Below are 21696 nucleotides of genomic sequence, written 5' to 3'. Positions count from 1 at the left end.
AAAGAAAGGGGAATAGCCCCCAAAACAAGCATAAGCTAAAGATGGCTGCAATACAGGCCTGACCGAGCATCACCAGAGAAGACACCCAGCAGCTGGTGATGTTCATGACTTCAAGCAGTCATTGCACGCAATGGATATGCAACAAAATACTAAACATGACTACTTTCATTTACATGCCATTGCTGTGTCCCAAACATTCTGGTGCCCTGAAATGGGGGGGACTATGTGTAAACACTGCTGTAATTTCTACATGGTGAAACCAAATGTATAAAAATGGCCTTTATTAAAATCTGACAATGTGCACTTTAACCACATGTGATTTTATTTTCTATTACAAATCTCAAATTGTGGAGTACAGAGGCAAATAAATAAATGATGGTTCTTTGTCACAAACATTATGGAAGGCACTGTCGTGTCAAAAATTGTAATTGCACTCTTCCCACGTTACAGTGAGAAAATAATTACTGAGTGCAAATAGTTCCTGTCTATTGGCAATAGGACAAGGATATTCAGAAATATTTGGCCAAGAACAGTGACCTAGAAGCCACCCTCATCTATAATTAAAGCAAATTTCATGACTAAACCATATGTGTAAATATATGCATTTGTATTACTAATTTTGATTTTGTTATGAGGAATATATAACCAGTTCATTGAGAAAGATTACAAAGTGTTGTTTATGTGTAGATTGGCTTAATCTGTGTGGAGCAAAATATTTGTTATTTCTGAAAATAGTATTTTGGAATGTGGAGAGTTTGATTATCGCACCACTATTCTTCATGAAAGTGCTGGTAGTTCCTTGAGTCTGCTTGAACATTTGCAAATGTTCTTAAGAGGCAAATGTTCATTTTCAGGTAAATGTGGCAACTCATGAAAGTAATTGAAAAAAAGTTCTAAATTGGTTGGCAATATACCAGCTCATTATTTGTAAATCTGGAATTGATAAGGATCCAAGCAGCCTTTAAACATGAAAGGACCTGATGAGCATGTTATTCACAATCGGGATGGTGGTGAGGAATGGGCTTCTAGAGGAAATGGTAGAGGTGTGTGTACATTTACAACATTTAAAAAACGTTTAGATGGATAGGAAAGGTTTGGAACAAGGGTTCCCAACCTGGGGTAAATTTTGCCTACCCTGGGGTAAATTTGTTGATTCTGGATTTGTACATATTTTTTCTCATTGACAGACTGTTTGGTTCTGGTATACCAGTATCTGTTCATCATTAGTTGTTCATAAATAAGTGAAATAACATTGTTATGTGCTATTAAATTTGCCAGGGCTAAACGGGATGAAAATGGTTGGGAACCCCTGGATTAGAGGGACATGGGACTAACTATGGAAGGCAGCTTGGTCAGTATGGACCGAAAGGCCTATTTCCATGCTGCATAACTTCATGACTCTGATTTAAAATTTCAATTTCTGATTTTGAGTGCTATACCATTTAGTATTTGTGCTAAATAGCTATTTCAGTGGAAGAACTTTAAATAACTAGAGTTAAGAAATTCAAAGTGATAACAGATGACGACATTTAACAGAAAAACAAACCAAAGGAAATGTGGTTCTGATGTTTCAACATCACTTGTGCAGATTGCTTGATGCAATTATTTTCTCAAATTATATTAGTTAGGGAACTTTATACGGTGTTCCTTATTCTTGGTAAGTTCTGTGGTACCTAAACACTATTCATAATTGTAATCTTAAATTGTAAAACCTGAAAAATAAAACATCATTGGTGATGTCAACATTTTGCTAAGAACTGATCCTTATCAAGACTAGTAACATCGTAGCATGCATCGGGTGGTAAATGTGAATTTTAATATCCTTGATAACTCATCATTTTTTAAAGTTTTTCATTTGAAATCCATTTACTATCTGACAGATACTCTAAAGAAAATAAACGTTCAGTACAGATGATATTCTGTTCTTTGATTTAGACTCTTAAAGCCCTGTCCCACTGTACGAGTTCAAGAGCTCTCCCCAGTTTAAAAAAACAAATCAAACACATGGTAAGCACGTAGAATGAACGTAGCGGGTACATCGGAGCTCGGGGACGTCTCTTAACGCTCGTAACGCTAACGGCAGGTACTCGGGGAAACGCGGTAAGCTCGGGAAGACTCGTGAAGATTTTTCAACATGTTGAAAAATGTCCACGAGAGCCCCGAGTACCTGCGCGGCCATTACCATAAATCTCCGAGTTCGAATCAGGCCAAACTCGAGATAACTTTTGAATGCACTCATACAGTGGGACAGGGCTTTAAGATTAACACAGTCAACCTTTAAATTTAGATTCTCTGCAACGCTGATTTGGAAGGTGGTGCAAAGATTTATGAGGGGAAAAACCCCATACCCAATTGTTCTCTGGCAGTTGCAATTTACCGCAGGAAATGATGCAAGGTATGTCAGAGGAGTGATCCTGGTGATTATTAGATCTTACAGAAATTATAGTACCAAATGTTGCCTTGGTAGAGATCATTCCAGAAAAAAGGCGCCGAGGAACAGGGATGGGTGTAAACGAGTCGAGGGGCAAAAACGGTTTGGCAGAACTTCAGACCAAAAAAGCATGAAATAAGTGAGATTGAGAAGAGACTTTTAAATTAGGGCAAAATCTGACTGGAGCTATTGGTGCTTGGGGTGAACGATCTAAATCCGTGTGCACAGGCCATGTGCTAGGATGTTTTGAAGTGTCTCTTCATTTGGAAATTTGCATGAAAAAAATATTAATTGGGTTATCTGGATAAAAATGTTGTTCCAAAATTCTTTTTTCGTGTATCAAATCACATTCCATTGTTTGTGAATTAACACTTAACATCTGCTGGGGTAAGTGATTAGGATTATGAATTCATTTCTTTTTTAGTGTTTTTTCAGGATGAAGGTGAACTTCCTTCCCCACAGGTGGTAAATCTGAATAGTTTTGAAGTGCCTGCTGAGGGCAGTTTGCCACAGTTGGAGTTGTGTGACTGCACGCTGAATGGTATTTGTGTGCCTTTGGTTTTTAGGCTGGACTTTTGTATGCGTCTAAAAATGGGATGGGATTAAGGACCTCAAGACCAAGTGACTTCTACAATTTAAGAGGTCATGGGCAAGGGGTTTCCATGAATTGGGAGCACACCATAAATAACAGAAGGACATACCACCTTTCATACTATCGCTCGTCTTTCCACACTTTCGCCCACCAAAGATTGAGTCTGCAGTTCCTACATTAACCTCATTAACTATCTTACTACGACACCAGTTCTGTGGGTTCTAAGTCACTCTTGATTCAAGGGGACTGCCATTTCTAAACCAAGCTCCTTCAACATTAATTCAAGAAAATTGAATGAAATGTGGAGTGTGGCCAGGAGCATAGTTTTGAGGCCATCGAGGTGGTAGTTGTTGCATAACAGTAGCTTCTTTCTCTATCAATTATGGTACCAGGTCCAGTGTTTAATCATGATGAATGGTCAATAACTTGAAATGTTATTTGTGGGAAGATAAACATATAGTCTGATCTCCTGAGTATACCCACTACTTTCTGTTTTATTGCAGTGTTGCATAATGGTTTGTAATTTTTACATCACAAGTTTTGTGTCTGACGAATGCAGTGTAGTAATGATTTGGATGCCATTCCTGCGATTAGAGCATTTGATGTTTCATTTTCATTTTTGTTGCATTGCCTTTCTTTTGCAAAATTTATAGTACTTAATAGTTTCCTGTTACATTTCAATGCAGAATATTATATGATACTACGGAGTTGCATTGTTTTTTGCAGCTTAGTTTGCACAGTCAGTAATATAGATTGAAACTTTGATCAGGTAACTTTTTTCGGCACTATTTTATTGTGTGCAAGTATATACATCGTAAAATACATCATTGTGAAATAAATTCTCTTGTTTTCAGATAAGAGTACAATGAATTGAAAAGTGCATAACATTTTTAGCCTGGAATTGCAATGTTTCTATTGCAGACATTGATGATATTGTGTTGTAGAGCATTCATACAGTGCTGCAATAGTATTTACATGTGAATTAACAATGTTTTCCTTCTGTATTGCAGGGTTCATCATAATAAACAGCAAGGAAAAAATGGGTCCTTTCGACATTTTTAAATGATTGTAAACTAACAGATTTTATCAACTACTGGATATAAACTCTCCCGCTGCCAATTTTCAAAACAATGGCAGGTTTTAAACGTGGATATGATGGAAAAATTGCTGGGCTATATGATTTAGATAAAACATTGGGCAGGGGTCATTTCGCTGTTGTAAAATTAGCACGACATGTTTTCACCGGAGAAAAAGTAGCAGTGAAAGTCATCGATAAAACAAAACTTGACTCTGTTGCTACAGGGCATTTGTTCCAGGAAGTCCGATGCATGAAACTGGTGCAGCATCCCAATATTGTCCGTTTATATGAAGTAATTGACACTCAAACAAAACTTTATCTTATTCTGGAATTAGGAGATGGAGGTGATATGTTTGATTACATCATGAAACATGAAGATGGTCTCAGTGAAGAACAAGCAAAAAAATACTTTGCACAGATAGTCCATGCCATATCTTATTGCCATAAGCTGCATGTTGTTCACAGGGATCTGAAGCCAGAAAATGTTGTTTTCTTTGAACATCAAGGAATTGTTAAACTTACAGATTTTGGGTTTAGCAACAAGTTTCAACCTGGAAAGAAGTTAACAACAAGCTGTGGGTCACTTGCATATTCGGCACCAGAAATTCTACTTGGAGATGAATATGATGCACCTGCAGTAGGTATGTTCCTTTTAAATGGGGGCTTTTAAGATTTTTTTTGTGATTTGAAAATCATTTTAACCATTATGACCTGTTCAGTTTTGATTTGGTGGCGCTTCTGGTATTGAAACAATACTGGGGGGGGTGAAAAAAAATCTGTTGTTTAATGTTTACCATTTTCAGTCATGATGCTTCTTCGGTCTTTTCTTATAGTGAGAAATGTGTAACCATTTGGTAAATTCAGAACCCAGGAAATACTTTTAACCATGAAAGGCAATTGGCAACCTGTACCTATGGTGACTGGTATTACTGGATCCACATAATGCTACCAATTAGAAATTTCTACAAGCAAGGACTTGCCTGGCTTCCTTTTTCAACTGTTTTAAATATGTGATCAATCGTGGATAAAGAAGAGGATTGAAGAGAGTACTTGACAGTGATAATTTAGCAGTGGAGATCCAAATAGATTTGCCTATCCATTTGTGATTAAAATATGGAAAATAATCCAAATGGCTTGAGGAATGCTGGCCTTTTCCGTATCTATCCTATCCCATTCAAATCATATATGGAGTAACTGAACGGGTCTCATCGCTTCACTTCAAGGGCCCTTGAAAATAGTGACACAGGCACTCCTATATTTATCGGTCAGGGGATTGAGTACAAGAGTTGGGATATCATGTTACAACTGTATAAGTCGTTGGTGAGACTGCACTTGGAGTAAAATTAGAATGTTTAAAAACAATTAGACAAGAATATGTTTAGGAAGGATCTAAAGGGTCACTGACAGGAGGACAAGAAAAGAGAGGGTAGAAAAAATAACTAGGTCAATTGCTTTAAATTTGGCTTTGGGCATACTTTTTGGAATCCATTCTGAGGAATGGTATGGTTTCATTCTGAAAGAGTTTTTGGAAACAGCAGCAATCAGCTAAGGTGGGGTCATATCTACTAATTGATTAATTTCCCTTGGTTCCTCATATTGAAAAAGTGTAGTTGATGCATTTGATGTGATCTACTACAACTCAGCAGGTTTTTGACAAGACTTGGCAGGTTGATCAAAAAAAATTTCAAAGGAAAGTGGATCTAATTGGTTCCGTTTTTTGCGATTGGAGGCAATGGGTAATGGTTTACGTGTTGGCTGGAAGGCCATTATCAGTAGGAGTCAGTACTGTACTTTTTATAATATGATGATTTCAAGGTGTCACGGTCAGTTTATTGTCACATGTACCAATTAAGGTACAGTGAAATTTGAATTGCCATACAGCCATACTAAATGAAAAGCAGCAACACACAACCACATAAATGTTAACATAAACATCCACCATAGTGGATTCCACATTCCTCACTGATGGAAGGCAATAAAGTTCAATCTTCTTCCTCTATGTTCTCCCGTGGTCGGGGCAGTCAAATCATCCGCTGCCGGGACCATCAAAGGCCTCACAGCCGACGATCGAAGCCCCCGTCGGGGTGATCGAAACTCCCGCGTCGGGGCGGTTGAAACTCTCTGCGGCATGGAGCTCCCGAGTCGGCCTCGTCTTACCAGAGACTTCACGATTTTAAAGTCCACAGACCTTCGAGCTTCGATCCCCGGCAAAGGGATCGCATGCTCCTTGATGTTAAAGACCAGGAGACTCCCGCGGCTTGGAACGCCCGTTGGTCTCCAGGAAAGGCTTCAAACTCCACTATGTTAAGCCCCAGTGGAGAGTGAGATACGATACAGAAAAAAAATTGCATCTCCGTCGAGGTAAGAGATAGACAAAAAGTTTCCCCCAACCCCACTCCCTCCCACCCCCCACATAAAACAAACGAAAGAACACTAAAACATTTTTTTTAAACCCCACCCTCCACATACAACAAACCAAGGAACACTGAAACATACTTTTTAACATACTAAAAAAATAACAAAAAGAAGAAAGGACAGACAGACTGTTAGCGAGGCAGCCACTGCTGATGGTGCCGCCCGGTTTAGAGTTGTATGTAGGAGCAGAATAAATACTTTTGTGGATGATAAAACAATTGATTGTGAGGAGGGAAGTTCTAAACTGTATGGGAAAAGTGAAAGAAGGCAAAGGAATATACAATGAATGAAAGATGAAGGAACAGAAGAACCTTAGCATGAACATCCATGTATCCTAAAGATAAAGTTGCCAAAATATACAGGCTGCTTTCCTTTTACAGACAAAGCATAGAATATTATAGAATTAATGTTATTGGTGGAACTTTGTACACACTTTAGATCACAGCTTCTGTATTGCATGCAGTTCTGGTCACTACTTCATTGCTTTGAAGTGGATGCAGTAGAGATTTCTGAGGATGTTGATTCTCCAAGATTGTAACCTAAAGTAGGTACAGGATACTGAGTTGGATGATCAGCCATGATAATATTGAATGGCGGTGCAGGCTCGAAGGGCCGAATGGCCTACTCCTGCACCTATTTTCTATGTCTATGTTTAAGTAACAGTTTGTATGTAAAAATTGTTTTCAACTTGTTTGATCAACTTTTAATATGGTCTTAAAATATTAGGTTATATGAAATCTAAAGATTGTTTAGAAGCATTGCTTGGAATATTCTTTCTTGGATTTTTGTAGCTGTATGCACTCAGCAAATAAAACAGTTGCCTCGGGTCAAATTCTTGGATCAGACTACACTTGACTGGCCAATCCAGCTTGCATCCATCAATTTTATAAATTGGTCTGGGCATCTGTGTTGCCTTATAACTGAGATAATGTTATAACTAGCGCATGTTTGTTCTTTTCATTCTCTGCTGATCTGTAAAGTCAGTTACAAAACAACGTGACGTCTGTTCACACTGATTATAGCCACTGAAACATTATTGTGGGGTACAGATATATTTGGGGAATGCTGTTGGATCATGCTGCTTCAGGATGAAATATATTAAATGCAGTTCCCTGCTCCAATCCATGGTGTTATTATAAAAATAGAACAAAACTATCTTCCATTTTCGCCAGTCTTACTTAGCAGTGAACCCAAGCACAATTGAGCTATAGTTTGAATGGGTCCAGCGATGCTCAAATTTAAAAAAAAAAATTTGAGTAGATGTTATTCCTTGGATTTCTTTGCAATTTTTTAAAGATCAAGCTAAATTAATATCTCGTTTACTAGTATGCTCTAATATTAACAGTAACCATTCTTGTTGTTTAAGTGTATGTTTGGTCAACAAATATTTCCATTCATTAACTCGGCGATCTGAACATGTCAATAGTCGATAGTCAATTTTATTCATCACATACACATATATGTGCAGTGAAGTAAATTTGCCAGTAGCGGTACAATTAAAAAAGAACACACAATACACAATAAGATTTAACACAAACATCCACCACAGCTTTCTTCACTGTGGTGGAAGGCACAAAGTTCAGTCAGTCCTCCTCCATTGTTCACCCGTGGTCTGGGCCATAAACCTCCGCAGTTGCCGCTGCGGGCGGCCGGATGTACAGGCCCTCTCGTCGGGACTGTCGAATACACTCTGCGGCTTGGAGTGTACCAGAGACCGCGGCCTGAGGATGTTGTAGGCCCCAGGCCGGTGGTCGGAGCTCTTCTCTAGCTATCCCTGGCGAGGGATCCCATTCCGCATGGTAAGTCCACGCGGCGCCCGCTGCTAGAAGCTCCGCAGACCGCAGCTTCAGGATGTTATAGGCCGTGGGCCAATGGTCGGAGCTCTTCTCTGGGGATCACCGATGAGGGATCCCAGGCTCCGGACGCCGCGCCCACGGCTAGAAGCTCCGCAGACCTCGGCTTCATGATGTAACAGTCAGCGGAGCCAGCGGTTGGAGCACTCCCTTCTGGCGATCCCGGCAAGGGCTCGCCCGCTCCGTGATGAAAAGTCCACGCTGCAACAGCTGCTGAAACTCCGGGCCCGACTCCGGGAAAGGCCGCTCCAATCCATGGTGTTAGGCCGTGACGGAGGCGACATGGAAAAAGTCACCTCTCCGTCGAGGAGGCGACCGAAAGCGGATCCCCCTCATCCACCCCCCACACAAGACACACCGAGAGACACTAAAACAAACATTTGGACACACTAAAAAAAATAATAAAAGTAGAAATGACTAACATGCTGCAGCAGGGCAGCCGTCTCGCAGCTCCCCCACCTATTGTGATCTTTGTACCATTTTTCTGCTGTGCACACAAAAGTTTAAAGCGCACAAGTTATAAATGAGTTATTAAATCACCTGCCCAACTTATTACTTATTTGGCTATTTTGTTTATATCTTTGTCTTATAAGTTAACCTTTTTTTCGATGGATCAGAGCATTTGTTTGCGGCAAGAAATTGAAAAGGGAACACATTCAGCTGTGCTTAGTCCTATTCCTGGTAAATAATTGAGCCATATAAATAGGAAGGTCACATGTTCAATTGCCAGAATGCTAACATAGCTGATCTTGGTCTATGTCATTGGTGGGCATGAACAAGTAGAAGCGTAATATTGTTGCTTATTGCTAGAAAAAAGAAACTGCAGTTGGACACAATGTTGGACTAACTCAGCGGGTGAGGCAGCATCTATGGAGAGAAGGAATGGGTGACGTTTCGAGTCGAGACCCTTCTTCAGACTGCTGTCAGCAGGGAGCGGGACAAAGGTAGAATGTAGGCGGTGACAATAAGACTAGTGGGAGAACTGGAAAGGGGAAGGAGAGAGAAAGCAAGGGCTATCCGAAGTTAGAGAAGTCAATGTTCATACTGCTGGGGTGTAAACTACCCAAGCGAAATATCAGGTGCTGTTCCTCCAATTTGCATTGGGCCTCACTCTGACAATGAAGGAGGCCATGGACAGAAAGGTCAGATTGGGAATGGGAGGAGTTGAAGTGCTGCGCCACCGGGAGATCAGATAGGTTAAGACTGACTGAGCGGGGTGTTCAGCGAAGCGATCGTCGAGCCTGCGCTTAGTCTTGCCGATGTAGAGAAGTTGACACCTGGAACAGCGGATACAGTAGATGAGGTTGGAGGAGGTGCAAGTGAACCTCTGCCTCACCTGGAAAGACTGTTTAAGTCCTTGGATGGAGTCGAGGGGGAAGGTAAAGGGACAGGTGTTGCATCTCCTGCGGTTGCAGGGGAAAGTACTTGGGGAATCGGTGGTTTGGGTGGGATGGGGCAAGTTGACCATGGAATTACGGAGTGAATGGTCTCTGCGGAAAGCAGAAAGGGGTGGAGATGGAAAGATGTTGCCGGTTGTGGGATCCTGTTGGAGGTGGCGAAAATGTTGGAGAATTATATGCTGTATACGACGGCTGATGGGGTGGAAGGTGAGGACAAGGGGGAACTCTGCCCTTGTTACGAATGGGGGGAAGGGGAATAAGAGCAGAGCTGTGGGATATCGAGGGGACCCAAGTGAGAGCCTTGTCTGTAATGGAACAGGGAAACCCTCGTACCCTAAACAATGAGGACCTCTTCAATGAAACTGGTATGAAACACCTCATCCTGGGCGCAGATGTGGCATAGAAGGAGGAATTGGGAGATGGGGATAGATCTTTACAGGAAGCAGGGTGGGAAGAAGTGTAGTCAAGATAACTATGTGAGTCAGTAGGTTTGTAGTAGATGTCGGTCAAAAGTCCTGTAATGGAGATGGTGAGATCTAGAAACGATAGGGAGATGTCTGAGATGGTCCAAGTGAATTTGAGTGCAGGATGGAAATTAGTGGCAAAGTCGATGAGGTTGGTGAGTTCTGCATGGGTGCAGGAGGTAGCACCAATGCAGTCGGCAATGTAGCGGAGGTAGAGTTCGGGGATAGGGCCAGTGTACGCCTGGAACAGGGATTGTTCGATGTACCCTACAAAGAGGCAGGCATTTCTAGGGCGAGTGCCCATAGCTACGCCTTGGATCTGGAGGAGTCGAAGGAGAAGTTGTGGAGGGTAAGGAGCAACTCTGCTAGGCGGAGGAGAGTATTGGTGGACTGAAATTGGCTGGTTCTGCAGCCTGAGGAAGAAACAGAGGGCTTTAAAACCCTCCTGGTAGGGGATGGAGGTGTAGAGTGACTGGACATCCATAGTAAAGATGAGGGAGTAGGGGCCTGGAAAACGGAAGTCTTTGAGGAGACTAAGAGCATGTGAGGTGTCTTGGACATAGGTCGGGAGAGATTGGACCAGGGGGGATAGGATGGAGTCGACGAAATTAATTTGGTGGGGCATGAACAAGCAGAAACAATGGGTCTGTCAGGACAGTTCTGTTTGTGGATTTTGGGGAGAAGATAAAATCGGGCCGTGCGGGGCTGGGGAACGATAAGGTTGGAGGCTTTGGAGGGCAGAGAGCTGGAATTGACAAAGTCAGTTATGCTTGAGATTAAGGCTTGGTGCTCATCTTTTGAGTCTAAGGATAAGAAGGAGGAGATGTCTGTGAGTTGTCACCTGGCCTCAGTCTGGTAGAGGTCAGCGTGCCAGAATACCGCAGTTGCTGGTTTACAAAAACATACAGTGCTGTTGTAACTCAGCGGGTCAGGTACTGCCTCTGGAGATCATGGATAAATTACATTTTGGATCGGATCTTTTCAATTTGAAGAAGGGTTCGGCCTATCCATGTTCTTCAGGGATGCTGTCTGATCCAGTGAGTTACACCAGCACTTTGTGTCTTTTTGCCGCTTGTTGCTGTTTGGTAATCCCAGGGAGTTGTGCGTTTTGGCTTCAGTTTGGCGTACAATATAATTCTAATGAGTTGCATTCCACGATTAAAAGACTAATATCTAGAGGGCACTTACTGGAATATAGTGGCTCGGATATTACAGAAGGCCGGATACGGGTGGGAATTATGAAATTGGTTATGTAATGTCACTCCTGCCTATTTCAAAATATGTCTAAGTGAATTCCAGAATCTTCCAATTATCTGAATGAGGAAATTCAACTTGGTCCTTATGTTAGGGTTCCAAAACATGTAATTTCTAATTGTGTGTTTCTTTGCTTGAGGTATTGTTAGGGGTGTGGTTGGAATGTACTATAGACATGTTTTCATTTGTTGCAATGAGAGCTTTTGTTCTGTATGACTGTCCTAACTTGTTAAGATGCCATGGGTGTTTCTGACTACATACTTGCAAAGGAAGGAATGCTGAACATAACTAATATAACCTGTTGTCCCACATTCTAAAAATATTCTTAAAACCTTTTTTCCCCTGTTTGTAGCAGTTGTTACTAATTATGATTTTTGTATGCAGTGTTCAGTATTTAATACCAAAAGCATTGGCGCCTTATTCATCTTATCGGAATTGAACACTCCCATATCAAAAATGAGGTGCAGTGTGCAACTGACGTGTGCTTCACGTGAGTCATGGAACACGTTCTGATTAATCAGTGTGGAATTGAGCTGTTATTAATAAACTATGTATTTTATTTAAGCTAAACCCACAATTTCCCTTTCTTCAGATAAGGAAAAATGCTTTATAACTGACAGTAATATAGCTAGGAAATAGGACCTTTTTGTCCTATGTTATCCTTGGACATCTACACCTAAGTTCCTTACATCCTTGCATTATTGTACAGTACCAGGCAGTAACTAACGCTCTTCTAAAATACGTCATACTGCATTTCGCAGAATTGAATTCCTTCTGCCATTGATCGTCTATTTTACCAATTCTTAAGATTATTCTGAAGCCGAGGGCATCATCCTCGTTATTGAAAACACTACTAATTTGTTGTGCCACCTGCTATTCGTACCTACCTTCATATCTATCTCATTCAGGTAGATAGCAAACAGCAAGGAACTCCACATCAATCATTGCAGTATACCATCAATCGCCGTCTTCTAAAATCTCCAAGTCATTTTTAGATTGCACTAGTGAAATAGCCCTGGATCCCATGGCTCTAACTTTTAGCCCAGTCACCTATGTGTGATTTTTCTTTTTCAAAACCATACTAATGTACTAATGACAAATTACTATCCTCATCTACCTGCCATAAAATTTGATTAAATTAGTCATACATGATATTCCCTTTACAAAGCCATGCTATCTTTGATAATTCCTCAAGAATCAAGTCAAGTGCGTTTATTTGTCCTGTGTACCGAAAATGGGGGGAAATGAAATTCTTACTTGCGGCAGCGTAACAGGTCTGTAAACACAAAACTCATAGATAACACAGTAAACAAAAGAAAGTTCAATAAATTAAAAATGAACAATATTAGTGCAATATAAAAGCCCAAAACCCTTGGTGCAACCAAAACAGTTCGTAGTTTAGATAGTGTTTGTCATGTTCACGAGCCCTTTGGTTGTTGGGAAGAAGCTGTTCCTGAACCAAGGGGTTTACAGAGGCGGCACGCACACCCCCATCCACATTAACGGGACGGAGGTGGAACGTGTTTCTAGCTTCAGGTTCCTGGGAGTCAACATCTCCGATGACCTCTCTTGGACCCACAATACCTCTACTCACTTTTTAAGAAGTCTCATCAACGTCCTGGGCATTCCTTTTCTGCCTTTCCAAGTGTTGCTCATAATATCTTCCAGTAATTTATGTTCTTCTGACGTTAGACACCAGTTGTGGTTGCTGCTTTATCATTGCTACCCTTATTAGAATAATGGCATATTTTCTGTCCTCCAGTCATAGACACCTCTTCTGTAGCCAGAGAAAAATTGAAATGTTGAATGAACCCGGAACAAAATAGAAGTAGTCCAATTGTATCACAGATCTGCTTCTGAAGTAGAGGGAACAGATATTCTGAACTAATTGTCTAATTTTTAACTTTAACTAGACCAAGTGCAGACCATGTTGGGTCTACCCCCCTACCATGCGGGAGGAGGGGGGGGGGGGGGGGTCTCATGCGACATTGCCGAACCAGCAGGTCACAGGAACAGCTTCTACCCCCCCCCCCTGTCACTCTACTAAACAACGTACCTCGGTTACTGCCATATTAATATTATTAATTTGCTCCTTTTACACTTATTATTATTTTATTTATTCAAATCGTTTGCTATGTAGGCGCTCTTCAAGGGAGGGGGATGCTAAATGCATTTCGTTGTCTCTGTACTGTAGGGGGACAGGGGGGGGGGGGGGGGGGAGAGAGAGAGGGCGAGAGAGAGAGAGAGAGACAGAGAGAGGCAGAAAGAGAGGGCGGGAGAGAGAGAGAGGAGGAGAGAGAGGGGGGTCGCAAGGTTTTTATTAAAGGACTTGCGAGAGGTGCGACTGCAGCACTTTGGGTTTGCAGAGAGGGAGCGGGGAGAGGGAAGGAGGATGGGGAGAGAGAGATGGAGAGGGCGGACCTGAACTCGGTGAGCGGGCGGCTCTGACGGGGCCAACCTCCGGTGGCGTGGAGAGCCTCGGCAGCTCTCGCGTGATGATTCCCCATGTTCCTGCTGTCAACGGAGGAATTTCAGGTTTCCCAGAGTAATGGGAGTAATGCCCCGCGTGACAATAACTGCCGCTGCCATGTTCAAACCGGTGACCGGCTGTGACCTCCCGATCTGCAGAGCATTTTGAGATGGGGGGGCAGGTGGGTGTGGGAGTCCAGCTGCGGGAGGCTTGGCGCGACCGTACTTGGGCTGGGCGCGGGGCTTTAATCCACTGCGGCGGGGGGATGGCGCCTGGAGGCGGGTGGGCCTGGATTGGTCGGCATGTGGGCATTGTGACGTCAGCAGCTGGTGAGCGCTGTTTAAATTGAAAAAAATTGAGTTTTGTGATCAGTTTTATTCAAAATCTGGGGAAATAATTGACCAAGGAGTGGATTTCTAAACTCATAAGTTAAATCCTTACCGAAATGGTAAAAATCTCAGCATTTTGCGTCTGGTTTTCGAGGAGATACGTTTCACATGCAAAATAACACACACACATCACACGCACACACACACGCACACACACACACACAGTTTATAATATACATATATATGAAGACAACTAATTTAAACATTGTGGATTTATTTTAAGAGGAAATGAATGGTCCCTTTTACTGCTAAGTAAAGTTTGCAATGTTTAGAATCAAGGGATTTGTGGAGAAGGCAGGAACGGGGTACTGATTGTGGATGAGCAGCCATGATCACATTGAATGGCAGTGCTGGCTCGAAGGGCCAAATGGCCTCCTCCTGCACCTATTGTCTATGTATCTATGGAATAATAATGTAATTAAGTATTCTGGAATGTGTATTTAGGCAAATATTATACAAATCCAAGTGCAAAATTCTATGAAAAAAATTATATCAAATTTAGACATGGATGTGTTTTTATATATGTAGGTTTACAGTTTAGAGTTTTTGTGCTCTATTTTTACAGATATCTGGAGCCTGGGTGTTATTCTCTTCATGTTGGTATGTGGCCAGCCTCCATTTCAAGAGGCAAATGACAGTGAGACTCTCACCATGATTATGGACTGCAAGTATACAGTGCCAGCCCATGTCTCCAAAGAATGCAAGGAGTAAGTCATTGGTATTGTTTTTATGAATACTATTTTGTAAATCTTTACTAATTCTAAATAATGTAAAATAAGATTCTACATTTAAAACATCTGCAACACATCTGTGCAACATGACAAGGAGATTACAAAGCAATAATTTAAAATAAATACGACATGATGTCAATAGATATCCTTAGATATTATTTTTCATTTATATATAAATGTTGGCTCACTTCTTGATTAGTCAAAGTGAGAAGGCAAAAAATGGGGTTGAGAGGGGTAAAATAGATCAGCCTTAATTGAATGGTGGAGCAGACCAGATGGGTTGAATGGTCTAATTCTGCTCCTATGTCTTATGATCACGGCAGGTTTGGGCACACATATTCATTTAATACAGTAAAGTAAGTCTCTCAGGAATGGTAATGAATAGAACATTGAACACAGATTTTCTTGAACTTCTGAAATCTAGTTTCATTTAAGGCCAAAACAATAGTTTAGATGTCCTCTTCTCTCAATCACTGAAGGCAGTGATTCCAAATCGTTTAAACGGCCACAAGTTAAATGATTTTTTTAATGTTATTTCCATCAGTCTTATCAATCGCATGCTGCAGAGAGATCCAAAACGAAGAGCCTCACTGGAGGAGATTGAGAATCACCGCTGGCTGCTAGGAATTGATCCTTCACCTGCAACGAAGTGCAATGTACCTCTTGTCTCTTACAAGAATCTATCTGATGAAGAGCACAATGGCATCATCCAGCGCATGGTGCTTGGTGATATTGCAGATCGGGAAACTATAATTGAGTAGGTATAGTGGAACCCTCCACACAAGAAGCAAGTAATTATCAATACTGGCTTTTTTTTCCAAAGTGTATTATGAAAATACTATTTACTTGAAGTATACATTTCTTGAAATACTATTTACTTAAAGTATAAAATATATTAATAGATACTAAACTTTTAAAGGAGTTAAACATTTAAGTATTGAAACCTCATCACCACCAAATATATTTGCATTTCAGGATAACATGTTAAAAACGTTACCACTCTACTCATAAAATATAATTGCCGATCTTCAAAGGTGGATAGAAATTAAAATAGTCATTAGAATAAAACAAAAAATGCTGAAAATACTCGGATTAGGCAGCATCCATAGATATATAGGGTTAATACATCAGTTTGTTGATGTTCTGGATGGAGTTGGTAACTTCAATGACTTTCAAAAATTGCAATCTGGTTTCACATGTGCAATTGGAAATATTGAAATGTCATTGAATAATAATTAATAATGCTCAGTGCATTATGCTCGAGTACCTAATGTGTAAAGTATTATGCAATTAATAGAAAATCAAAAAATACAGCACAGGAACAGGCCACTTCGGCCCACAATGTCAGTGCAGAATATGATACCGTGATAAACTAATCTCTTCTAGCTTGCACAATATCCATATCTCTCCTTTCTTTGCATCTATGTACCAGTTTAAAAATCTCTTAAATGCTACTATTGTATTCGCTTCTACGGCCACCTTTGGCAGTGTGTTTCAGGCACTCTTCACCCTTTGCCTAAAAAAAAAACACTCCACACATCTCCTTAAACTTTGGTCCTCTTACCTTAAAGCTATGCCATCTAGCCTTTGACATTTCCACCCTGGACGAAAATGTTCTGACTGTCTACCCTTTGTATAATTTTACATACCGCTATCAGGTCTTTCCTCAATCTCTCGTGTTTTCGGGGAAACTATCCAAGTTTGTCCATTCTCTCCTTATATCTCCCCTAATCCAGGCAGTATTCTAGTAAACCTCTACTGCACCATTTCCAAAGCCTCCCCATTTTAAGACCACTGACTCTTTAGATCACATTTGTAACAAAATGCAATATCAAAAATATTAAAGTTGTGGACAGATGCATGTTTGTACAAAAACACAATATGCATCTCAAACTTTTTGCAAGATTCTGTAGCATTATGTTCCAAATGGCTAATTGTCCTCAGTTTTGAGAAGGGAACTCTCGGCACTTGATATTGGCCACTTTTGACCTGAAGGCAGGAACATGTCAACTTACCAACACACTCAATCAGCACACTGGCTTAATGGACCAACACTGGACTAAAGAGTGAACCAGATGCCAAATCTTCTATATTTCTGATTATTTTTTAATATTTAGCTTTGTTAATGGCAAATGTTTTATTTATATGTTACTGTCAAATGTATCTAGAAAATCAAGATGCTGTGACGCTATGGTGAAAATACATTAACTTTGACAAAGATGTGACTCAGTGTGCCATCAGTTGATTTCCACATTTTCTTCTGATTTAGAAGGTGGCCATGTTCCCCCAAAGGCTAAGCTGGCTCTGGCTCTAACCTACCCTCTCTCACTTGTTCATTAACACTTCCGCTGATTTTCCCACTATTCACTTAAACTAGTGTTGATTTACTGTCAACCATTAATATTATAATCAGTATGTCATTGGGATGTGGTAGGAAACTGCAGTACAATATTGAACATAGAACAATGCAGCACAAACTTGTTTTGGCCCACAGTGTCTATGCTGATCTTGATGCCAGTATAAACTTACCTCCTCTGCCTGCATGTGATCCATGTCCCCACATTCTCCGCACATCCATGTACATATTTAAAACCTTTTTAAATGTCACTATTGTATCTGCCTCCACCATCACTCCTGCCGATGCGTTTCAGGCCCCCACCATTCTGTGTAAAGGGAAGAAAACCATGCCTCACACCTGACCGTTGAACTTTACCCCTCTCACCTTAAAGCTATGCTCTCTTGTCTTAACATTTCCACCTCGGGGGAGGGGGGGGGAAGGTTCTGAATGTCTACCCTATCTTTGTCTATCATAATTTTACCTAGAAGGATACGCATGCAATCATAGGGATAGCAGCCAAATTCCACACAGAGCACTGAAGGTTTTGGTTCATGTTTATTGTTATATTAACAAGTATAGTGGGGTACAGATACAATTAAATTTTGCAACAACATCACAGGCATATAGACTCCAGATAAATCCAAGAATATATTATACATAAATGACACATAAATTGAACATATCATAGTAAAGGAAAGACGTCTGTGCAAAATAAACAAGACCATAGTGCAAAATACATAATTAAGAAACAAAAACTGATATATAGTAATGCATAAGTGGGCCCTAATGTTCCGTTGTCGAGATAAAGTTACGGTTGTCTAAGTTGCTTCAGGAACCTGGAAGTTGTATGAAAGTAGTTGTTTCTGAACCAGGTGGTATGGGATTTAAGGCTTCTGAACTTCCTGCCTTCTTGTAGCTATGAGAAGAGGGCATGGTCCAAAAAGTGGGAATCCTTGTTGATAGAAGACTCATTCAAGCCCCACAGAGGTGTTTTCAATGGAGGGGAGGTTGGCGCCCGTAATAGGCAGTGCTGAGTGCACCACTTTCTGAAGCTTTTTGCATTCCTGTGCATTGGAATTGCCTAACCAGGCCATGATGCATCCAGTCAGGATTCATTCTATACTATATCTTTCAAAGTTTGTTTGAGTATTCTGAGACACGAAATCTCTCTAAACCTCCAGGAAAGTGGAGGTGCTGGTGAGCCTTCTTTGCGATTGCATCTCTGTGCTGGGCCCAGGGCATGTCATCTGAGATGTTAACATCCAGGAATTTGAAAAGGTTTCCAAGATTTTCTTTGGCACCGATGCCTTTTGTAGTGGCTGAGAACCTCCGAGCACACCACTGAGCAGTTAACGATTTCCTGATACCATTTGATCTGTACAGGACTCTAGCTCTCTGGACGCTTTTCGTAAATTCACCATTTTGAAGGATTCTCTAACATCGGCCTCCGCGACTGAGGTCGTGGAGTTGGCAGGGGCTCTGGGAACTCACATAGGTGTGGCATTGTTTTCCCTTCCAAAGTATGCATGGAAGGTGTTCAACTCATCTGGAAGAGATATGTCATTACCACTTGTGCTACTTAGTTTAACCTTGTAGGAGGTGATGGTGTGGAAGACCTGCTATAGCTGTTGAGCATCCGTCTGTGATTCCAGATTAGCTCACAATTATCGATTAACCATCGTCAGGAATTCATACTTGGATTTCTTGTCTGATGGATTGCCAGTCTTAGACACACAGAATTAGCCCATTGAGTCTCCTGGTTCCTCCAGGACTTACGGTTGGGGAAAACTAGGAATATTTTTGTAGGTACATACTCGTCCAGACATTTCTTTATGAAATGACGACTGTGGCATGTTTATTTAGATTGTTGATGAGTTGATCATGGCCCTGTCCTCAAAGCAGTCCTGAAACCACTCCTCCCGTCTCCTTGACTAGCTCTTTGTAGTCCTCTTCACCAATGCTGTGCTCTTCTGTCTCTGTCTGCAGGCTGGAAGGAGCTCAGTAGGTTGTCAAATTTTCCAAAATACAGGCGAGGGATGGAGGAATAGGCATTCCTGATGGTGGTACAGCAATGGTTGAGTGTTTCGGTTATGTGTTAATGGTAGTTTGGCAGATACATTTTCAAGCTAGCGTGGCTGAAGTGTAAGGCACTGGAATAGGTTAATTTGTGCCCGTTGATCACGGTACCCAATTCTTCAACTGCCAGCTTGATGTCTGCCTGAGTAGAAATGTAGACTGTGGTCAGGATGAGAGTGGAGAACTCCCTGAGAAGGTAGAATGGTTAGCACTTGACCATCAGACATTCAAGGCAGGAGGAGCAGGAATGGGACATGATTGACAATGCCAAACACCATGAAGTGTTCAATAAGAAGCAGATGCCGCTGCCTCTTTCTTTTCTTGACTCCGTGGTCCAGTCAATGTGGTGGATGGAAAAATCCTTGGGCTGATGTGCCCATGTGCAGAGAATTGGGGGTGAGTCATGTTTCTGCAACAGAGTACACAACAGGCTCTCATGTCTTCTATCTTGTTCGTGTGACTAATATTGGCCAGAATGATGCTCCGGAGGGGGTAGCATGCCTCGATGCTTGTCTTACCCAAAGGCCTCCTCATTGTCCGATCCAAACCCAGGTTGCTGACGTATGAGACTTCTCTACCTGCAGACCACAGTGTGCCTATATCAAACTATATTTGATATAGTTATTTTTATTTGTGAGAAGGAATTTTAAATAAATAAGTCTTTTGCAACCTACCTCAAATTTATTTGTAAGATAATGGACATTAATTTCTATAAAATCTATTTATATTCGGAACATCCAAAAACTCTTAAGTAAAACATGGGTGTTTAACTACTTTTGAAATGTGGTCACTTGTGTTGTAGGGGTTTCTCAAAGGATATGCTGAAAACGTTTCTTATTCTAAATAGTTGTTTGTTCTTTTAGGTCACTGGAAAGTAATAAATACAATCACATCACTGCCACTTACTTTTTGCTGGCTGAAAGGACCTTAAAGGAGAAACAGGAGAAAGAAGTCGCCCGTTCTTCCAGTCCAAGCCACATCAAAGCTCAGTTCAGGTACAGATACGTGGGCTGCACTTGTTGGTTAACATATATATTTTGAACTTTGAGGCAAAGTGTATTTTTAATGTAAATATAAATTCCTTGTTTCTAGATCTGTCATTTTCTGTGGCGTGGGACGTGCATATGCACATACACGTAGTCATTTTCTGTGGCGTGGGACGTGCATATGCACATACACGTAGTAACATTAGAGAGGTGTCTGTTTTGGAGTCTGAAACACTTACTTCTAGGATACCTAAATGTTATGCAGAGGTAGACACAAAAAGCTGGAGTAACTCAGCGGGACAGGCAGCATCTCTGGAGAGAAGGACTGAATTTAAACCAGCATCTGCATTTCTTTCTTACACATGTTATGCAGAGGTGTTTGAAACAGCATTTTTCTTCCAGTCTAGACGAAGGAGCTTCTTTGCAAAGAGCTAAATGTACCTTCTACTATAGGTTCAGGGGGAAGGAAAGTTGAGTAGTTAGTTTTCACCTGAGGAGTCCTTTTCTCCGTGAGTGCTTATCACCCTGCTCCATGAGCGAACCACTGAGTCCGCTCCGACCAGTGATCCCCGCACATAAACCCAACCCTACACATACTAGAAACGATTTTTACATTTACACCAAGCCAATTAACCTACAAACCAGTACGTCTTTGGAGTGTTGGAGGAAACCGAAGATCTCGGAGAAAATCCATGCAGGTCACGGGGAGAACGTGCAAACTCTGTAGAGACAAGCATCCATGATCAGGTTTGAACCTGGGTCGCTGGCGCTGTAAGGCAGTAGCTCTACCGCTACCCTGGTATATAAAGCGCTTAAATCTTGGATTAAATTAAATCAAAATTTAAGAAATAAATGTATACATCTAACTCGTGTATCTTTTAAAATCTAGATGGAGCTTGGTGATGAGCATTTTGAATACATTGCTTGAAGGCAGAGTACATGGACTGATTTAAGATTTCCTAGGGTGGTTGCATGTGGATTGGTGATGCAGAGTCTGGTTCAATGTCCATTTAGCTTGGAGATTGCTTTCTAACTCCATAATTTGTGACTCCATGCCCAAAGGCATGTTTTAAGCAAGTAATCTAGGTTGACTGGGACATAATGTATTTTTTTCAGAAATGCTGTTTTAAATTTAACATAGGTTCGGATTTATTCACAGGATGTCATCTATGTCAGGACAGTTTCGGAAGAGTAGGAATGTTAACAAATTAATTTGGAC

General features: G+C 41.2%; 1 protein-coding gene across 1 annotated transcript in view; it reads left to right on the top strand.

Moving 5' to 3' along the window:
• snrka (SNF related kinase a) overlaps positions 1–21696 on the top strand; it is a 35052-nt gene that overhangs the window by 8496 nt on the left and 4860 nt on the right. Inside the window, exons 2-5 of the mRNA XM_055634696.1 lie at positions 4034–4742; positions 14912–15053; positions 15622–15834; positions 20355–20486. Coding sequence (XP_055490671.1) covers positions 4154–4742; positions 14912–15053; positions 15622–15834; positions 20355–20486 — 1076 coding nt within the window. The 5' untranslated portion in view covers positions 4034–4153. The remainder of the gene's footprint in view (positions 1–4033; positions 4743–14911; positions 15054–15621; positions 15835–20354; positions 20487–21696) is intronic.

This window comes from Leucoraja erinacea, chromosome 4 (genome assembly GCF_028641065.1).
Source record: "Leucoraja erinacea ecotype New England chromosome 4, Leri_hhj_1, whole genome shotgun sequence".
Classification (NCBI taxonomy): Eukaryota; Metazoa; Chordata; class Chondrichthyes; order Rajiformes; family Rajidae; genus Leucoraja; species Leucoraja erinaceus.
This window is presented reverse-complemented; position numbering and strand designations above follow the sequence as displayed.